This window comes from Solanum stenotomum, chromosome 9, assembly GCF_019186545.1.
Source record: "Solanum stenotomum isolate F172 chromosome 9, ASM1918654v1, whole genome shotgun sequence".
NCBI lineage: Eukaryota > Viridiplantae > Streptophyta > Magnoliopsida > Solanales > Solanaceae > Solanum > Solanum stenotomum.
This window is the reverse complement of record NC_064290.1, coordinates 10,083,096-10,101,548: the sequence shown is the minus strand read 5'-3', so window position 1 is coordinate 10,101,548 and position 18,453 is coordinate 10,083,096. Positions and strand designations below refer to the sequence as shown.

Genomic DNA, 18,453 nt, shown 5'->3' with positions numbered 1-18,453 from the left:
CCCCCCCCCCCCCCCCCCCCCCCAAACAAGGCCACCCTCTCCCCCGCCACCCCGTCAATTTTGTTTAAAAAAACAAATTATTTTTGGGAAGTATTTCAAATCATCACTCCCCCCAAATTTTAAACAATTTCATTTTAAGAAAAATTGTTTTTTAAAAAAATATTTCAAATTTAAAAAAAATCATTTTTTCTGCCAACCCCAACCCCCAGCGATCCTGTCAATTTTTATTTTTTAAAAATATTTATGAAAAAAATTTCCTAGGTCAGGTCCTGGGTCGAAAGTCAGGGTCAGGTTCAAGGGTCGAATTTTGGAACGGTCATCGAGTCTTGTCCTAGTTTGGGTGTTAGGGTCGGGTCCTAGATCAATTATCGGGGTTGATTTTCGGATCATTAATTATTTCCTAAAGAATATTTTTTAGTCTCAAGCTAAAAATAAAAGATATTTTCTAAAAAATATTTTTCATTCACCAACCAAACATTAAAAAATATTTTTGAGAAAATATTTTCTACTCACTAACCAAACACAAGAAAATAAGTTAGAAATTCACTTGTTTTCCAAGAAAACATTTTCCTTCATACCAAACACACCCTAAGTGTCTTTACAGGTACCTAGAGTTACTTTTCAAGGAAGCTACTCGAATGGAGTTCGAATTATTTTTTTCATTATTGTGTATATTATTGATGTTAGGCAAACCTTAGGTCGTTTCTTATATTATTGTTTTATTTTATTGTTTGTATATATCACACGTTTATTACACTTATATATTGTTTTTATCTCCTCCTCAATGTGAAAAAAATGAATTCAGTTGGGACCCACAATTGTAGATTTCGAAGGATGCCTAATATCTTCCCTTCGGAATAACTTGAACCCCATACCTAGAATCTACTAGTTTCATAGAAACTTTTTTATTAATTAATTGATTGATTTCCAAGTTTTCCTAAAATTATGTCACGACCCAGGGGTACCCCTTAGACGTAACACGACGTACTCGACCCTGAGGGGGTCTAATACAAGCCCTTTAACATAGGTAATAGAATTGAAAATATGGAACAATTTAAAACTTTTACAATCAAAGTTATATTTCATAAAAGCAACAATCGGAAGTCTTACTAAAACCTTTGTCTCAAACCATCTATTTAAACTCATGATTAAAAGTCTTTGGGACGCAGCCCATACAAAGTCTTAAAGCATAATGAAATGACATAAAGGTAAAGTGGATGTTGTCCTCGAAGCTATGAGGACTCATCAAGATCTTCAACTCTTCTAGATCCTTGAAACCTAGCCTCCAAAGCAACTCAAATCTCCAAGACCCTACATTTGGTTAGAATGTAGGCAATATGTGTTAGTACAAAATGTACCAAGTATGAAAGATAGCACAACAATCATAAGAGCATCTCAAATGGTTAGTCAACATAAGACATAAGCATAAGAGATATAAACATAGTCATAGCGTGGTCTCCAACATAAGCATCATATAAACATAAGTCAATATAAGACATAGTTAATGAGCATAGGATATAAGTCATAAACATATCAACATAATTGACCTTTGGTCATCCATACCATAATAGCACCATTTTCAAGTAACTTCAAAGTATACAAGTGCAAGGCAAAAATAGCATCCCATAATACTACCCAAGCCAAGTATCCCTTTTTAGTCATCTTAATCATAGACTACATGCATGGTTAAGTCATAAGTTTTTCTACCATAAAGGCACCATACTTCTAAGGAACCTCAAGACATACTTGTGCAATGCATGAAAGGCATCCTATACTATCATTCACTCTAAGCATAGCCTTGAAATCATCTTAGTCATATTCACCCTCCTTTTGGTCTTACAATAAGCTTACTTCATATAGTCAAGAGAACTACCACCTTAGTCAATCATATCTTGGAAGACAACTATCGCAACAACCCAAGCTAAATCATACTACATAAGAGAACCCTTCACAACTATCCCCAATTCATATTTGTGCCATGTATGGATAGCATCCCATACTACTACCCACACTAAGTATTTCTTTAGACTATCATGAATGTTCACTAGTTGGGGACTAATCCCTCTAGTCTATTACCTCTTCAAGGCTACCAAGGAATAACCCCCTAATAGGCTAGACCATGCTATCATCTTACTAACATAACTAGGTTAAGCTAAGCTAACTACTTTGGAAGACATACTAACATGTAAGTCTAAGCTACTCTAGGAAATGTACAAGTGTCTTATCCTAGCTACCATGAAATAGTCCTAAACCAACTAAGTCATGCTACCCTTACAAGTGTACTAGGTTACAAATGCAAGCTATCCATAGGGGAGTATGATTCTCAACCCTAAGCTATCGTTAGGAGAGTATGAGTCCTCAATCCCAAGCTACCTTGACTAACCTAACTCAAGCTATCGTTGAAATACACCTTACAATGCAAGTCAAGCTACCCTTAGGAGAGTATGAATCCGCAATCCTAAGCTACCTTTAAGAGAGTATAAGTTTTCTATCCCAAAGCTATCCTGAAATTGTCTTGGCCAAACTAAGTCAAGCTATCATGTATGCATCCTAACAATGCTAGTTTAAGCTACCCATAAGAGAGTATAAATCCTCAATCCTAGGCTACCATGACTACTACTAACTCATGCTACCATGACATGTATTCTACAATGCTAGGTCAAGCTATACCTTAGAAGAGTATAGATCTTCCATCCCAAGCTATCAACCTTGGTCGTATCCTACTAAGCCAAGTTATACATGAAGGAAACACAAGCCTCAATTTCAAGCTATCCTATCTTGGTTTTATCTTGCCAAGTCAAGCTACACATGAAGGGATCATATATCACAACTTCAAGCTATTCTAGTCTAATATGCTTTGATTCACTTTAGGTTCTTAAGTCAACCTAGAATCCTTCTATGTAAGAGAACTTGATTCTCCTAGCTTGTTCATGTCTAATTGTATAAGAGAAAGAGAATACTCAATCAAGATCACCTCATATTGACTTTACCCCCAAAGCCCTAATAATGATGTCTACAAGCCTTATTTTCAATCTTAACTTCATTCTATCATGATCCATGTCTAAATTACAAGTTATTCAATCACATTGTTCATTAGAAGGTGATTCTAGTCATACTTGATCATAAAGGTTCAATTCTAACTTTACAAGTCAAGATCCTTCCTATTCAATCAAGTCTAGTTCAATTCATTATTAGATTATCCCAACTATGATCAATTAGTATTCAAGACATTGAAATATGAAGATCACTTTAGAACCTTCAATTTTGCCTCTAATGGCATAAACCCACAAAGATCACACATTCATCAATTTAGATTAGGGTTCATCGTAGAAATCACATGAATTCATCATAATATCACTAAATAAAGCTAAATTAATCATAATTGGATGTTATCTACCAGATTGGAATCACATCCAAACCCTACCTACAATGCAAGCACAACTCTAGCTAGAACGGGGTTTTAAATTTCACAAGTGGGGCAAACTATGGGGGATCCATGGGTGGAAGAACCCATGGATAATTAATCTTCACATACCATCAATCAAAGCCCTAAACAAAGCTTGAATCAATGGGGAAAATTGCCCTAAGTTGCTGGGCTCTTCTCTTCTCTTTTTCTTCTATTCTAGAGAGATGATTTTTGGAGAGAGACTTGGGGTCTTTAGATGAATGAGTTAAAGTGATTAGTTTAGGGTCTATTAACTATTTATAGGAGGTTAATTAACTAACTAATCACCCCTCCTAACCCCTAGACTAATTACTAAACTAACCCCCAACAACTCACTTAAAACTAAATTACCAAAAACTGGCAGCATTCAAGAGACCCCATCCATGGTGGACCGTGGATGGGTCTACTGGACGTGGTTTGGACCTGGGGCTCATATGTTGCAGGCCAACTCAGGCTTGACCTACGCCCATGACCTACGGGGCGTTGGTTGATCTACTGGTCGTGAATGGCCAATCGTGGTTCACCATTTTTGACAGCTTTTGGGGACTGTTTTGGGGTCCTCCTCAAGGACCCCTCGGGTGGTCCTTAGGTAGTCGTACCCGAACGTTTAACCCCTAAACATGTCATTCTAAGTACGGGAGTCATTTCTATGAGTTTTAACCCTCATACAACACTCCAAAGCTCCATTACAAAACTCTACAACACACTAGTTCAACTCACTAAAATATGAGGTGTTACAAATTAAGTGGCGACTCCCTTTATATTCAATTAAAATTGGGTTTTTTTTAGTCACCACGATGTTCTGCCTTTAAGGGATGTCAACATGGAATAGTTTGTTTCTGGGGCAACTTTTAGGCCCAAGATTTGTAGAGGTTACTTTTAAGAGAAAATTTCAGAAATAACAAACATAATGAACATAATAAAGCTCTATAGCTATAGTTTTGATAATTGCACTTCATATCTATAGTTCTGTTTGCTATGGTGGTTGTGGTTGTATATTTCTGCCCATTTGTATATTTTGCTTGTGAATATACAAATAGCGTAAGTACATACAAATTCTGTATTTATATATTTAGGGATTTTTCAGAGCTCTATTTCTATACTTCACTTGCCAGTATACAAACATGTAATTTATTATTAGTTCATAAATCGTATACAAATAGACGGGGTTAGCATATATAAAATTCTAATTTTATACAATCCAAACCGAATTATACAAGTTCTGAATTTATACAAATCAACGAATTATACAAATCAGGCTAATAACAAGATACAACGAAACTATAGCTTCGAATTAGAATTTCCCTAAACAGTAGCTATATCATTTAATATGGTTTAAATATTTGTTATTTTGCACAATTTTCCCTACTTTTAAATGAGTTCAGGTTTTCTTCAAGCTAACTAAGATGATTTTCAATTCTTTATGTTATTTAATTTTAATCTTTTATTACTTGTGAATTCAACACATATAATTTCAATGTCAATAAATGAAAAAATTAACACAGACATAAGTTTTATTTTTATTTCATATGATAATAAGCATACTGAAATGTAAAATTAAAACCATAGATATGATTAGCAAGACCTAGGTTTCCAAACATCAAAACTTAACGAAGAATTTTACTCATCCTCTAAAGGAGACAAATCACTTCCAAGGATTTCATATGGAAAAATAGCACCACGCTCCTTTTGTAGCTTCGCCACAGCTTCAACTTTCTCCATTGCTGCTTTCAGGAGCTCTTCCAGTTGTTGAAGCTCATGATACTTTAGTTCTTCCATGGGAGTTTTTAGCAACTTTTCAATGTTGGTAGGCTCCATCTTGGTTCCACAACTAAACTTTACTTTGAGGAAGTAAGAAAATGTGATGTAGAATATCAATATCACATGTGTATTTATAGTGTTAAAAAGTCACATTATTTGGTAAAAATGAACTCATGTACAATAATTATGTTGCCATAGTAGAATATCTTGGATTCCTTCTTATTTGTTTTAAGTTGTGAAAATTTTATGGATAGTAATTTAGTGCATTCCCAAGTTTAGATCATTTGTATAAGCTATTTGACTCTCAATTTTGGACCTTAATATTTTTAATTAATTGGTCAACCTTCTTCAGTTCAAAATATAGTAAAGTAAGTATTTATAAAAGTCAAAAATATTTTTAAAATCATTTTGACTTTTATTTTGTCGTTTTAAGCATAATAGAATATCAATATCACATGTGTATTTATAGTGTTAAAAAGTCAGATTATTTGGTAAAAATGAACTCATGTACAATAATTATGTTGCCATAAGCGGTAGTAGAATATCTTGGATTCCTTCTTATTTGTTTTAAGTTGTGAAAATTTTATGGATAATAATTTAGTGCATTTTCAAGTTTAGATCATTTGTATAAGCTATTTGACTCTCAATTTTGGACCTTAATATTTTTAATTAATTGGTCAACCTTCTTCAGTTCAAAATATAGTAAAATAAGTATTTATAAAAGTCAAAAATATTATTAAAATCATTTTGACTTTTATTTTGGCGTTTTAAGCATAATATTCTAATAGATATTAGATATATTTAACATATAATTTTAAGTAATAATTATGTCAATCTTACTAATTTAAAAAATCAATTTATATTCAAAACAAATGTTTCGTCTTGTCAAATTGATGTCATTCACTACTTAATTATTGATAAGTTCATTATTGTGAATGATTAGTTACCTTGTTGAGTCAAGAAGTATAACTCATGAATTGAATTTTTAATTTGTCTCAAATTTACCTTAATTTGAATTTAATTTGACTAATATATCTGAAATTTACTTAAAATTAAAATGAAAAAGCTATTAGTTAAAATTAAAAAAAAGCTATTAGTTAAAATTAAAAAAAAGCTATTAGTTATAAGAGAAAAGACATAAAGTCATCACTGAAGTTGTCCCAAATTTTCAAAAAGACACCTTAACTTTGCAACTGTCCTATTACTCCACTAAACAATTTTGAATATATATTATTATATCATTTTTGGTCCACCTGACACAGAGAGTGGTGTGCACTCTCTCAAAGAGAGTGAGCAGACTAAAATAACTAATATAATTTTATTTTTACAAGTATTTTATTATAAAATATATATATTTTTTTTGATTATTTTAACTTTTTTTCCTTTTTATTTTCTCTCTCTTTCTTCTTTCAACTCTATCCATTGAAGCTTCTTTTTTTCAATGTCATCATTTTTACCACAACTTCACCTTCTCTTTTTTCCTACTATTGGTTTTACTCTCTTTAATTTTAAAACTTTATCTAAATATTTTCTTACATTTCGAATAATTTGTAGATTTCAAGATGATTAGGAAGTATCATATAGTTTTTTTAATCCGATTTCAATTAAGTTCTTTCAATATTCAGGGAATTCATTGATTCTTTTAAAATTACCATTTCTAATTTTGAAGTTATATGAAAATGAGTAGTTGATGATACCTTCAAAATTTTAATTTTTTTTTAGAAAAATAACTAATTTGTTATCAATAATTTAATAAAGTCTTAAAAGTAGTATGAATTCTATAAAGAATTTGACTAGAGAAGAAGAAGAAGAAGAAGAAGAAGAAAAGAAAATAAAATAAAATGGGAGTGAGTTCAATTTGACATGGGGTGGGAGGTGAAGAAAAAGAAAGAAAAAAGAAAGAAAATGGAGGATGAATCACTTGAAAGTGGGAGGTGGAAGATGAAGTGAAATTTAAGATAAATCGAAATTAAAACTCAAAAAGAGAGAGAGAGAAAGATAAAGGAAAAATAATACATTTTTAATTAAATTAACACGTATCATGTAATGATTGGTGTGTGAACACACTTACTTCTTAAAAATTGGGGCTGATAAAAAAATGATATAATAATATATGTTCAAAATTGGTTAGTGGAGTAATAAGACGATTGCAAAATTAAGATATCTTTTTGAAAATTTAAAATACCTTCAATGGTGATTTTATGTGTTTTCTCTAGTTATAAATATAAAAGCTTTTTCCTTCTAATTTCTCCTCTTATCAAACCCTAGGAACTTATTTATTCACGCCGCACCCTCTTCTACTCAAAAGTCTATCACCGTACACTATTTGATCATTTTGATTGAAATCTTGCTGACTTTGATTATTTTAGTCACGAATTGTCCATTTGGGATAGTATCTTTAAGTCATTTCTCTTCTTCATCAATTGAATGATAACTTCTTCTTTTTTTCACTTATAGGTACAAAATTATTAATATTGGTCTTTAGTATTTACTAATCGAAATTTTGAATTTTCTTCAAAGAAATGAAATTCAATTTCAAATTTGGTCCTAGTTGTTTTTCAATTAAAATTCTATCCATTTGGAATTTTATCATAGAACCCCAATTTCAACAGTTGAATGCACACAGATTGTATTCGCTACTTCGATGAACTTGAAAAGGGGGAGTTTAAAATCATGAATTCTTCTAAGTTTAATGTTCTTTTTCATCTCTCGGTTTTCAAGTTCGAAAATAATTAGTCGATATAAAAAGAAACCTCAATCCATCATTTCAACTTTCTAAGCTGCAAAAGATGATTTTATATAATATTTTGATACTTTCTCCATTCCATTTGCTTAAGATTTGGTATTAGTTTGACAATTAGCTATAGTTATGTCACGATCCAAATGGTCGTGAGTGACACTCACACTAACTCTTCCGTGGGAGAACCAATCGAACCCAAGACTTAAACCTACTTAAGACCATTCAGAAATAAAATAATATTTGAGTTCAATTGAGTTTTTATAAATAAATGTCAAATTCTAAATTAAAGTAGGATTAATTCAATATCTAAATAACTCTCCCAAGAACTAAATGTCGTCATATAAGAACTTCTAACTAAAACAAGTCTATAGAAATGTCCAATATCTAACATTCTAACTAAGATAGGGTGTCTCAACGTCCGAAAGAATTGACAAGAGCTACTATAATCATCCACGGTAGCTTGAATACGGAGAGCGCACTCTTGAATCAAAGACTACTTCTCACACTAGAATTGAGGTTTCGAAGGAATCTTTGGAGTATGATCTGCGCTCAACAAAAAAAAAGTACAAGATATTATCATTACAAATCACTATGTACTGTAGACATCATAGGCCGACTCAAATTAAAAACAAGCAACATGTAAACCAATAAAAAGCAGACCAAACTTCAACATATAGAACAACTCACCGTCAACAAATATAAACCAAAAGGTAAATCATTTAATACTAGGATACACAATCATCTAATCACTCAAATACATCATGAACTCTCACAACAATAATTCAATTGTACATAGATGTTAAATGTCTTATTTATTTCAATAGCCATGACATGTAAGGAATCAACTTTGTCCACGTATCGTAACTTATAAGTTTTCATTGTGTCAATGTTTCACAATGACTATTTCATGACACCAATTTTTACTGTACCTCTCACAATGGCTATTTCAACAAATTCTGATCAATTTTTTTATTTGAGGTCTGATTTTGTGGAATTTTCTAACTATAGTGAATCAACATTTTTTAAAGCGTAGCAGTTATATATGAGACTAAAATTGCATTAGATTGTGTCTATAAAGTTTAGCTAAAAATCTTTATAGTAGGTTGAGAAAAACAGTAAAAAAAAAATACCTCTCTACTTCTACTATTACTAATTATGTTTTTGGAGAACAATCTAAATACATAAATATTTCTATCATATTTACTAATTAACTCTATAGTTTGAAATAATTACATTTTATCTCATTAATTAATAATTTCGTATCATATTTCAAGTAAAATACACCTAGATACATGTTTTTTGCTATCAGATACATTAAATAAGGAGAAAGGCGGGTAAGCTTTGTCTATGTATCTCAAATATATTCGTATATATCAGATACATACATATATCTAACATAATTCACATGTATCTGAGATATCAGATACGCATGCAAGATAGGAGAGTGGCGAACGAGATAAAAGAGAGGGGAATTTATCTATTCCAGATATATACGAATATACTTGGATACAATGTATCTAAAATAAATTATACCTAATTTTGACCCTATGTAATTCCATAAATGTGTATCTAGATGCACCAAAATCCGATAAAATTCATTATATAACAAACTAATGTTATATCTTACCAAGTTATTGGAAACTTATTCACGTATACTCTACTCTCCACAAATTTTCTCTTACTGGCTTGAACAAATAAACAAATCTTACATTGTTGTCAACCTCTTCATTTAATTCTTTCTTGTTTGTAATGAGAAAGAATTTGACAAGCAGATAAAAAGTTACTATCTTTCATGCACCAAACATGTCCCACCAAAGACAACTTCATTTTCAAAACTCAAACTCGAAATCCCTAATATATATAGCAGTTGTTCCAACACAAAGCAGTTGAATCAAAATAAGCTCAAATTAGCAAATTGAAAGTTGTATGCTGAATGGATTTGTCATGGGGCAAAAATAAACGTACCTTCGAAATGACTTGTTTCGGGTCCGTTTGGCAATTTTTTTCTTTTGAAATAATTTTTCGCTTTATTTGAAAAATCAGTGTTTTGACTATGGAAATTTCAAATTTAAATTGAAAAACAACTTATAACCTATTTTTCAATTCACTTTCAATTCTAAAATTGTATTACAATACATTTAAGCATGAATTTTATTTCATATTTTGTGCTAAAAATATAACAAATACAATTCTATCTTCAACTCAAACTCCATAAATTTTAAGAGGGCCTTTGACCATGATTTTTGTTTTTACTTTTTTTCAGAACTAAACTCAAAAAAACACGTTAGATCATAAAATCTCGAATTTAACCTGAAGTTGAATTCTAGAATTTTCAAGAATTTGAAATCAACAAAAAGTTGTTTCGTTCTAAATTACTCAAAAAATTTCAAAAACAACTCCAATTTATATTTACGGTAAAAAACAACTCCAATTTTCATGAGCAAAACAAAGTGAAAGATATTTGAAATTTATGATCAAATGTCTACTTAATAAATATCACAAAGTTAGACAAGTATTTTAGTATTATTATAATATTTTCTTATTCTTACATAATTTAAAATCACAAAATTTAAAATTAACTTTTTACTTTTAAAATTTTTATTCAATCAATATTAAAATATTTTTAAAAAAATATAGTTGTATTTCTTTTTAGAATTTAGAAAACCGATGACACAATTTCTAGTTATTAATATTACTCTCTTTTAAAATTATTTTTTCTTTTAAGAAAATTACAACAAGAATCAGTTTATCATATACTATACAAACAAAAAAAAGACTAATAAATCGTATTCAATGTATCTATTATAACACATTTTCGATATTTATTCAGATTTTTTCTTTCTTTCTGTTTTTTGGTTTTTTCGTGTCTGATATCTATATTGAAGGGACTAAAATTTGAATCGAATACAATAGGGCCTCAAGAGTGACACTCCAACATAATTATTTTGATAACCAGATTCGAACTCGAGACCGTTTGTTGATATTTATTCAGGTTATTGCTAAATAGGTCTTGTAAATTGAGCAATCAGTTATATCCTTGCCATCAAAATCTTCAGTTTACAAAAATGGGTGTCCTGCAGTGGCTCAAAGCCTCAAGAAGAGAAAAGATTCTTCCTTTATTGCAAGGTTAGTTCCCTCTCAATGAAATATCAGTTGGGTTCCTCAAGAAAATGAAGATTCTGAAACAAATTCGTAAGTTTTCAACCTTTATTGATTCAACCAAACACACCCACCAAGTGTTTGTGAAATTGATAACCCCTAAACAAAGAAAATTGGACCCAATTCCGTTGCCTCACAGAACCATTTCTGATCCCAAAGGTCAAGATCTTGATTTTGTTAATGTAGCTCATAGTCATCTTATACACTCTGATTGGACTAAGCTTGAGAATTTGTCTTCTGGACTAACCCCATTTAGAGTTAAGCACATTTTGCTGAAAATTCAAAAGGATTATGTTTTATCTCTTGAATTCTTCAAATGGGTTGAGGTTAAAAGTCCGAATTCGAATACCCTTGAGAATCATTCCATTGTTCTTCATGTTCTTACTAAGAGTAAAAAGTTTAAATCTGCTGAATCAATTTTGAGGAAGCTCCTTGTATCAGGTTCTGTTGATTTTCCTGGTAAATTGTTTGAAGCTATAGTTTTATCATATCGAATGTGTGATTCTTCACCGCGTGTTTTTGACTCATTGTTCAAGTGTCATGCTCATTTGAAGAAGTTTAGGAATGCTAGTGATACATTTTGCAGTATGAAGCAGTATGGGTTTGTTCCCACTGTTGAGTCTTGCAATGCATTCATGAGCACGTTGCTTAGTTTTGATAGGGTAGATGTTGCATTGGCTTTTTATAAGGAGATGCGTCGGTCAAGGATTTCACCTAATGTTTATACCTTTAATATGGTCATGAGTGCTTTATGCAAATCGGGAAAACTAGAAAAGGCTGTTGAGGTCTTAAGGGAGATGGAGAACATAAGTTTGAAACCGACAGCTGTGTCTTATAACACTTTGATTGCTGGACATTGTAACCGGGACATCTTGAGTGTTGCACTGAAACTTAAGACCACGATGGAGATGAATGGGGTACAACCAGTTAATGTTACATACAACACTCTTATTCATGGTTTATGCAAGGTAGGGAAATTACATGAAGCAAACAAACTTTTCAGCGAGATGAAGAAAACCGGTGTGGCTCCTAATGTTGTCACTTATAATACGCTGATAAACGCGTATAGCCAGGTTGGTAATTCTGAAATGGGAAGTAGGCTTTTCGAGGAGATGGCAAACAATGGATTGAAGGCTGATATCTTGACTTACAATGCATTGATTATGGGACTGTGCAAGGAGGGGAAGACAAAGAAAGCTGCATTTTTGGTCAAAGAACTTGATAAAGCAAACTTAGTTCCTAATTCCTCTACTTTCTCTTATCTGATCAGTGGACAGTGTACCAGAAGGAATCCTGATCGTGCGTTTCAACTCTATAAAAGCATGGTTAGAGGTGGTTTTCACCCTAATAAGCCCACTTTGACTCTATTGATATCCACCTTCATCAAGAATGAGGATTATGATGGAGCAATGGAAGTCTTGAAAGAGATGCTAGAAAGATCTATTACCCCTGACTTGGGTATGTTAACTGAAATATGCAGCATGTTTCTCAGATGCGGCAGAGAAGGAGCAATCATAAAACTCTTACAAGAACTAGAAGCTAAACGCCTCATGCCCGAAGGTTTTGATAAAACAAAAGTGATTAGCTCTACAGACGGAAGATAGAATGTATTTTTTTAACAAGAAATAGAATCTAGACGCTCATGCCTGAAGGTTCCCAGCAGTCAGGTTTGGTCCTCTGGACAGCAACCCGGCTGGTATATACCCCACATAGGAAACTGGGCTGTGAGGTGAGTAACTATATTCAACAATCATTTGGCAACACCGTTCCTAAGCCCTTCTAAGTGAAAGGGGATGTTTTCAGTCCCAAGCAACTTTGTCAGTACTCCTTTTCATTCGACAGACTGAAGATAGAATGTAAGTTGTACTCACTTGTACACAACTTTGTTCCAATTATGCCACAACAACTGTAATTTTCACTTTTTCTAAAAATCATTTACTCTGGTACCAATGAGCTCTTTCTTCATGACCAAAATGGTTTGCCTCGTCAACAATTGAAACTTGTTTTGCAAAGATTAGTCTCAACTGTTAAATGTACTTCTAAATGTTACCTGGAAAATGAACATATGATAGTGTCAATGAGGATACAATTTTTTTTTTTATATCATCTGTATCGAATAATTTATTTTCTTAATGAACAACAACAATTGCTCCTCAATCTAAGCTAGCTAGGATCAGCTAGACATGTATTTCTTGATGAAGTCAAACATAAATTCTTTTTTGCCACATTGTTCTTCTATATGTTGCAACTGATATGGTATTTGCTAGAGAAGGTCGTTTAGCTGATTGTCAGATGACAAAGTGTTATATGATTCAATCTTATTCAATTCTACTTTTGTATTGTTTCTGATAGTCTTATTTGGTTGTTGTTCCAATAAATTCTGAACTAAACCAGTTGGCCTAGGAAATTACAATGTCTTCTAAGTTGTTTTCCTTATCCAAAGTTTCTATTCATGTGTTTTCTCTAAAAACTTAGTTTACCCCTTCCTAATTCAGGGTGCTTCCTTCTGTCATATGGTGTGTGGAAAGAATGAAGCAAGCTCCAAAAGTTAAACTGATGAATTTATTAAAGATCTTGAATATTCTGCTGCCAACAGTAGAGGCATAGCTACTCAAGCCGTTGAAGTGTGAGAGAGTGTTTAAGTGTCTTTTGATGCTCAAGATAAAGAATGGGTATTATTTTTTTATTTTTTTATAAGGTAAAGGTTTATTGACTAAGTACCAAGAAGGTACCAAAACCAAAAGTTACAAAAGACTGCTGGGAATATCCATACAGTCAATTACAACATCTTCCTTGCAACTCCAAAAACACCATATATTGATCTATATTATCAATGAAACTACTTTTACCCCAACAAAACAAATTACACTTGTTTTTAACTCTAGAAATATGATCTTTTTGCCCATCAAAACAAGCTTCTATTTCTTTCTAGCCAGATAGTCCAGAATATGCGCAAAGGTATAGTTCTCCAATTTGCTTCAAAATTTATGTGTTCTCTGGTGCCGCCAACTCTCCAATAATTCCTTCACACTCTGAGGCATGATCCAAGCAAATACTGAAGAAAAATTCCCAACATTGTCTAGCCATTTTGCAATGCATAAGAAGGTGATTCACAGTCTCCAACTATTCTTCACATAAGTAACATCTATTACTTAGTGCAAAACCCTTTTTCTGAAGATTATCCTGAGTAAGGCAAGCTCCCCATGCTGCAATCCAACCAAAACAAGCTACCTTTATAGGAGCTTTAGTGTGCCAAAGTAAAAACTTTAAAACAGGGTGGAGGGGAACGAACATTTGTTTTCTTCATCTATCCAAAAGACACTTATATTCTGGCCTTTGGAGTAAGAAATACTAGATACTTTGGAGAGAAAGCACCCAGACTACACTTGAGTAGAGAGTTCGCATACCTCTAGGAGTCAAACTTCTAGTGCTGTCTTGATGTTCCCAAAGACAAAGTGGTAGGTTTCGCAACTCATTTTATCTTCTGGCTTATGTCAGGGAAATGTTTATTATGCCCAAAATCTTTAATATTATTTCTTGTTTCCTCCTCCATTAGATAGCAACTTCCTTTTCTCCCCTTGAAAAGCCTTGCATTATAGGAATTATAGCACTGCAAATATGGTTTCAGTATTTTCCAGTCCCAGACCTGTGCTTTTGCCAGCTTTTACCCAGTGAACTCTGAGCTCGACTCTCTTAGTCCATACAAAATTGAGGAAAGGTTCCTCTACCCATTATTCAGCACCGCTCTAGTATTTGGGGCCTCCTATTTCCTGAATATCACCGATAGCCTTATTTCTATGGGTATTTCTATCATTTTCACATCTTCCTTGTGCTTCTCTGGTGGGAATAGTCTCTAAATGTTTCTTTTGAGATAAAAGTCTCTAAATTTTTCTTGTCCTCAATATCTAGTTTTCCTGTTCCTCAAAATCTGTTTATTTCTTCCCCGCTCTTTCTTTTGTTTTGTGATATGTAGTACCTGGGGCTGGATGTATATCTGTGCTGCAATAACTATTTGCACATTTATAAATAAAGCAAATTGGATTACGAGAACTTTCGTCAAGTTCAGGAGAATTTAGATCAAGTTTTTCTGTCTGAACTCATTGTTACCTTTCTCAAAATATAAAGACTTGCCTTCTAAACTTGACTTTTTTTTCTTCACTCTGCTGTTAATGAATCTATAAGTTGTTTTATTATGTTCTGTTTTGGTTGTCACTTTGGCATCCCATGTTGCAGTTTAAGATTTTGTAGTAGGTGGCTTTCAGATAAATCTTGAGCAGAAATTTCGCCAGTAGCAGACTGTTATTTTACCTGTTCTTTGATCAATAGTTCGTCAGCTTAATGTAGAAATTATTTCATGTCCTGGTCCCTAGTTTTTGGCAATGTTTCTTGAAATGGTAAATATTATTGATGCCAAAACTCAAAACTAGCACTAAGAAAGTGCTGTGATTACATCCAAAAAGAGCAAAAGAAAAGTGAACCCTCGCTAACTAGACTGTATCTATGAACTATAACAGGGCTTCAGCATCCTCAACTATATCCATTTTGCACCAGCAAGAGACTGTAAATATAAAATCAGATTTGAGTTTCCAGATTGAGCTCTTTCGTCCATCAAAATATCTTCTATTCTTGTCCTTCCAGATACTCCACCATATGCTAGCAGGTATGGTGTTCCATGCCTTCTTTAAGTGTTTGAGGAGTCCATATCTACTTCAGAATCTGTTGTCGACCAATTCAGACCCGGTAGTTAAGAAATATATGTCAAACTTGTGAAGTATAAGAGCAATGCAAGAACAGATGACTGTTGCTTTCTTGATTTTCCTCACACAAGAAACATCTGTTTACTAACTGTATACCTCTTTATTTGTAGGTTCTCTAGAGTTAGACAAGCTTCCTTGATGACAAACCATTTAAAACTCATTACTTTGACAGGAGCTCTGGAATTCCATATCTGTTTCTAAGGACCAACATTAATCTGATTCCCCGCCTTCGATTAAACCTTATGGAGTAGCATTCTCTTTATTGAGAGGAAGGTATTTTTGCCATGTTGGACTACCTGGGTGGACTGCCATGTCAGCTCTAATAGCAAAGATAATGTTTTAAGGATATTTGTGGTCCAAAACATAGACGACAAGGGTGGTTTTGATCCCAAACATAATTAAAGGGTATATATGAGCTATTTCAAATAGTTTGAGGGTGATTTTGACCCTTTTCCGTTAACTTTTTACTGCTTTTGTTAATGTAGAGTTCCAGAAAGCAAAAAATAAAATAAAAATCTTGTAGAATGTGTTTTGTTTTTGTTTTTGTTTTGAGGTTAGCATGGTTAGTAAGACGATAATCTTTTTTGAGCAACTTTCACGTATAGCAAACATAAAAATCATATTTGTATGTTATAACTATAGTTTGCATAATTGCGCTCCATAGCAAACATAAATATGTATATTTTGCTATACATATACAAAAGAAAGCAATTGTATAATCTGTTTTGGCATACATATACAAATGATCAATTGTATAATCTGTGTTTGTATAAAGCGAGAAAGACAAAAAAGAAATCTGGGGAGGAGAAGATCGTATTTGTATAATCATAAGTGTATAGGACGAAAATATATGCATTTATATTTGTATATACAATTTTCTCTTGCTTTATACAAACACAAACGCAATGTATACATTTGTGTTTGTATAAAGTGAGAGAGGTGAGCGAGATCTAGGAGAGGGGAGAGAGGGGAACGAAAATATATGCATATATACAATTTTCTCTCGCTTTATACAAACACAAACACATTTTATACATTTGTGTTTGTATAAAAGCAAGAGAAGCGAGGGAGATTGCTCAACGAGAACGAGAGTGGCGAGCGAGATTCACTAGGAGAGAGACGAAATAACAACGGTTTGCTATGGGGTATAATTAAATCAAACTATGGTTATAACATTTAATTTGAATTAATAGTTTGCTATTATATACAATTTTCCCATCTTTTAATGATGGTTGAGAATTTTGGGTCGAGTTTTTTTAATGTGTAAATTTCATATATGACATATATTATAGTACTATTTTCAAGCTATAGTAGTAGATTTAGACTTTCAAGCTATAACATTAAAAATTTCAGGTTATAACAAATTCACAAAAAAAAGAAATATTTTTATTAATTGGAAAAAACTTAAAAAATAAATAAAAAGATGAACGAAAATTTTTAAAAAATGGAATTAGAAATAATAAAGTAAAAAACTGAAATTGTGGCCTGTAATTTAATTTGAACTTATTGTAGATAATTAATGATTAGCATGAAATAAGGGATCCAAACAAATTAACAATATTTTTTATCCTTAATTCACTCAAAATCAGTTAAAATAAAATAAAAAATCAGATCATATCCTTTTCTTCTTCAACGTTTCTCTCTCTTAATTCTTCAACCTTAAAAAGTAGTAGAATTGAGTAATTGAAGGTTTTTTTCATTGAAAAAAATTGATTTTATTGAGATGGACAATTGCGTATCAATTCTAATTAAACATGGTGGAAGATGAGATCCTTCGGGTTAGTATTTATTGTTGTTTAGTGTTTGTTTTTAAATTATATTGAAATGATTTTTTTTATTAAACTGTAAATCGTCTTTATGTTTAAGATGATATCATTACTTATTAATTATTGTGAAATGTATAATATTAGTGATTTTCTGTTTTTGTGATTGTTTTGTGTATTTTTTTTTCTTAAAGTATAAAGTAATTGTATATTTATGAATGAATTTAATAGAATTATTGGAAAGAAATTTATAAGAAAATGTGTTTCGTAAGATATAAAAAAAGTTATTTGAATTTTTGACGAATTGTATAACAAGTGTTTTAAGTTGGTATTAAATTATAAATTTTAGTGTGTTATATTAGATGTTATCATTTCTGAAGTAATTAGTGAGTTAGAAATGAATTATTTGGTACGATAAGATATAGATATTTGTAATGTATGATTATTTGTTGTAAGAAATGTATATTAAGAAAGTATGAAATTTGTATGAAAGCGTGCCCAGTAATCTGAAAAAAAAAGTTATTTGAAATTTTGATGAATTGTATGATAAGTGTTTTAAGGTTATATTAATTTTGAAATTTTATTGTTGACATTTTTGTATAAATTTGTGTGACATTAATGAAGTATTTTCGTAAAAAAAAATGTACATATTTGTTGTATGTAAGTTGTATTAAAATAGTATGAAAGTGTTTGGAATGTACTATTTAAATGATATTTGTATGAAATGTTTTTTGATTGAATATAAAAATTGTTTTGTAATGTTTTGTCTGTCTGAATGATATTTGTATTTCGAATTGTTTGTTTATAATGTGAGACTAATTTGTATTT

At 31.8% G+C, this 18,453-nt stretch overlaps 1 protein-coding gene across 1 annotated transcript; it reads left to right on the top strand.

The window, feature by feature from the left end:
• The first annotated feature begins 10,908 nt into the window (after positions 1–10,908).
• On the top strand, positions 10,909–16,381 carry LOC125876767 (pentatricopeptide repeat-containing protein At4g26680, mitochondrial). Its single transcript, XM_049558010.1, has 2 exons — positions 10,909–12,961; positions 15,973–16,381. Exon 1 carries the CDS (start codon positions 11,117–11,119, stop codon positions 12,707–12,709), a length of 1,593 nt encoding a protein of 530 aa, XP_049413967.1. The 5' UTR covers positions 10,909–11,116; the 3' UTR covers positions 12,710–12,961; positions 15,973–16,381.
• Positions 16,382–18,453: the final 2,072 nt, after the last annotated feature.

Coding starts and splice junctions, on each gene's coding strand:
- LOC125876767 (XM_049558010.1), top strand. CDS start 11,117: ATGAAGATTCTGAAACAAATTCGTAAGTTTTCAACCTTTATTGATTCA.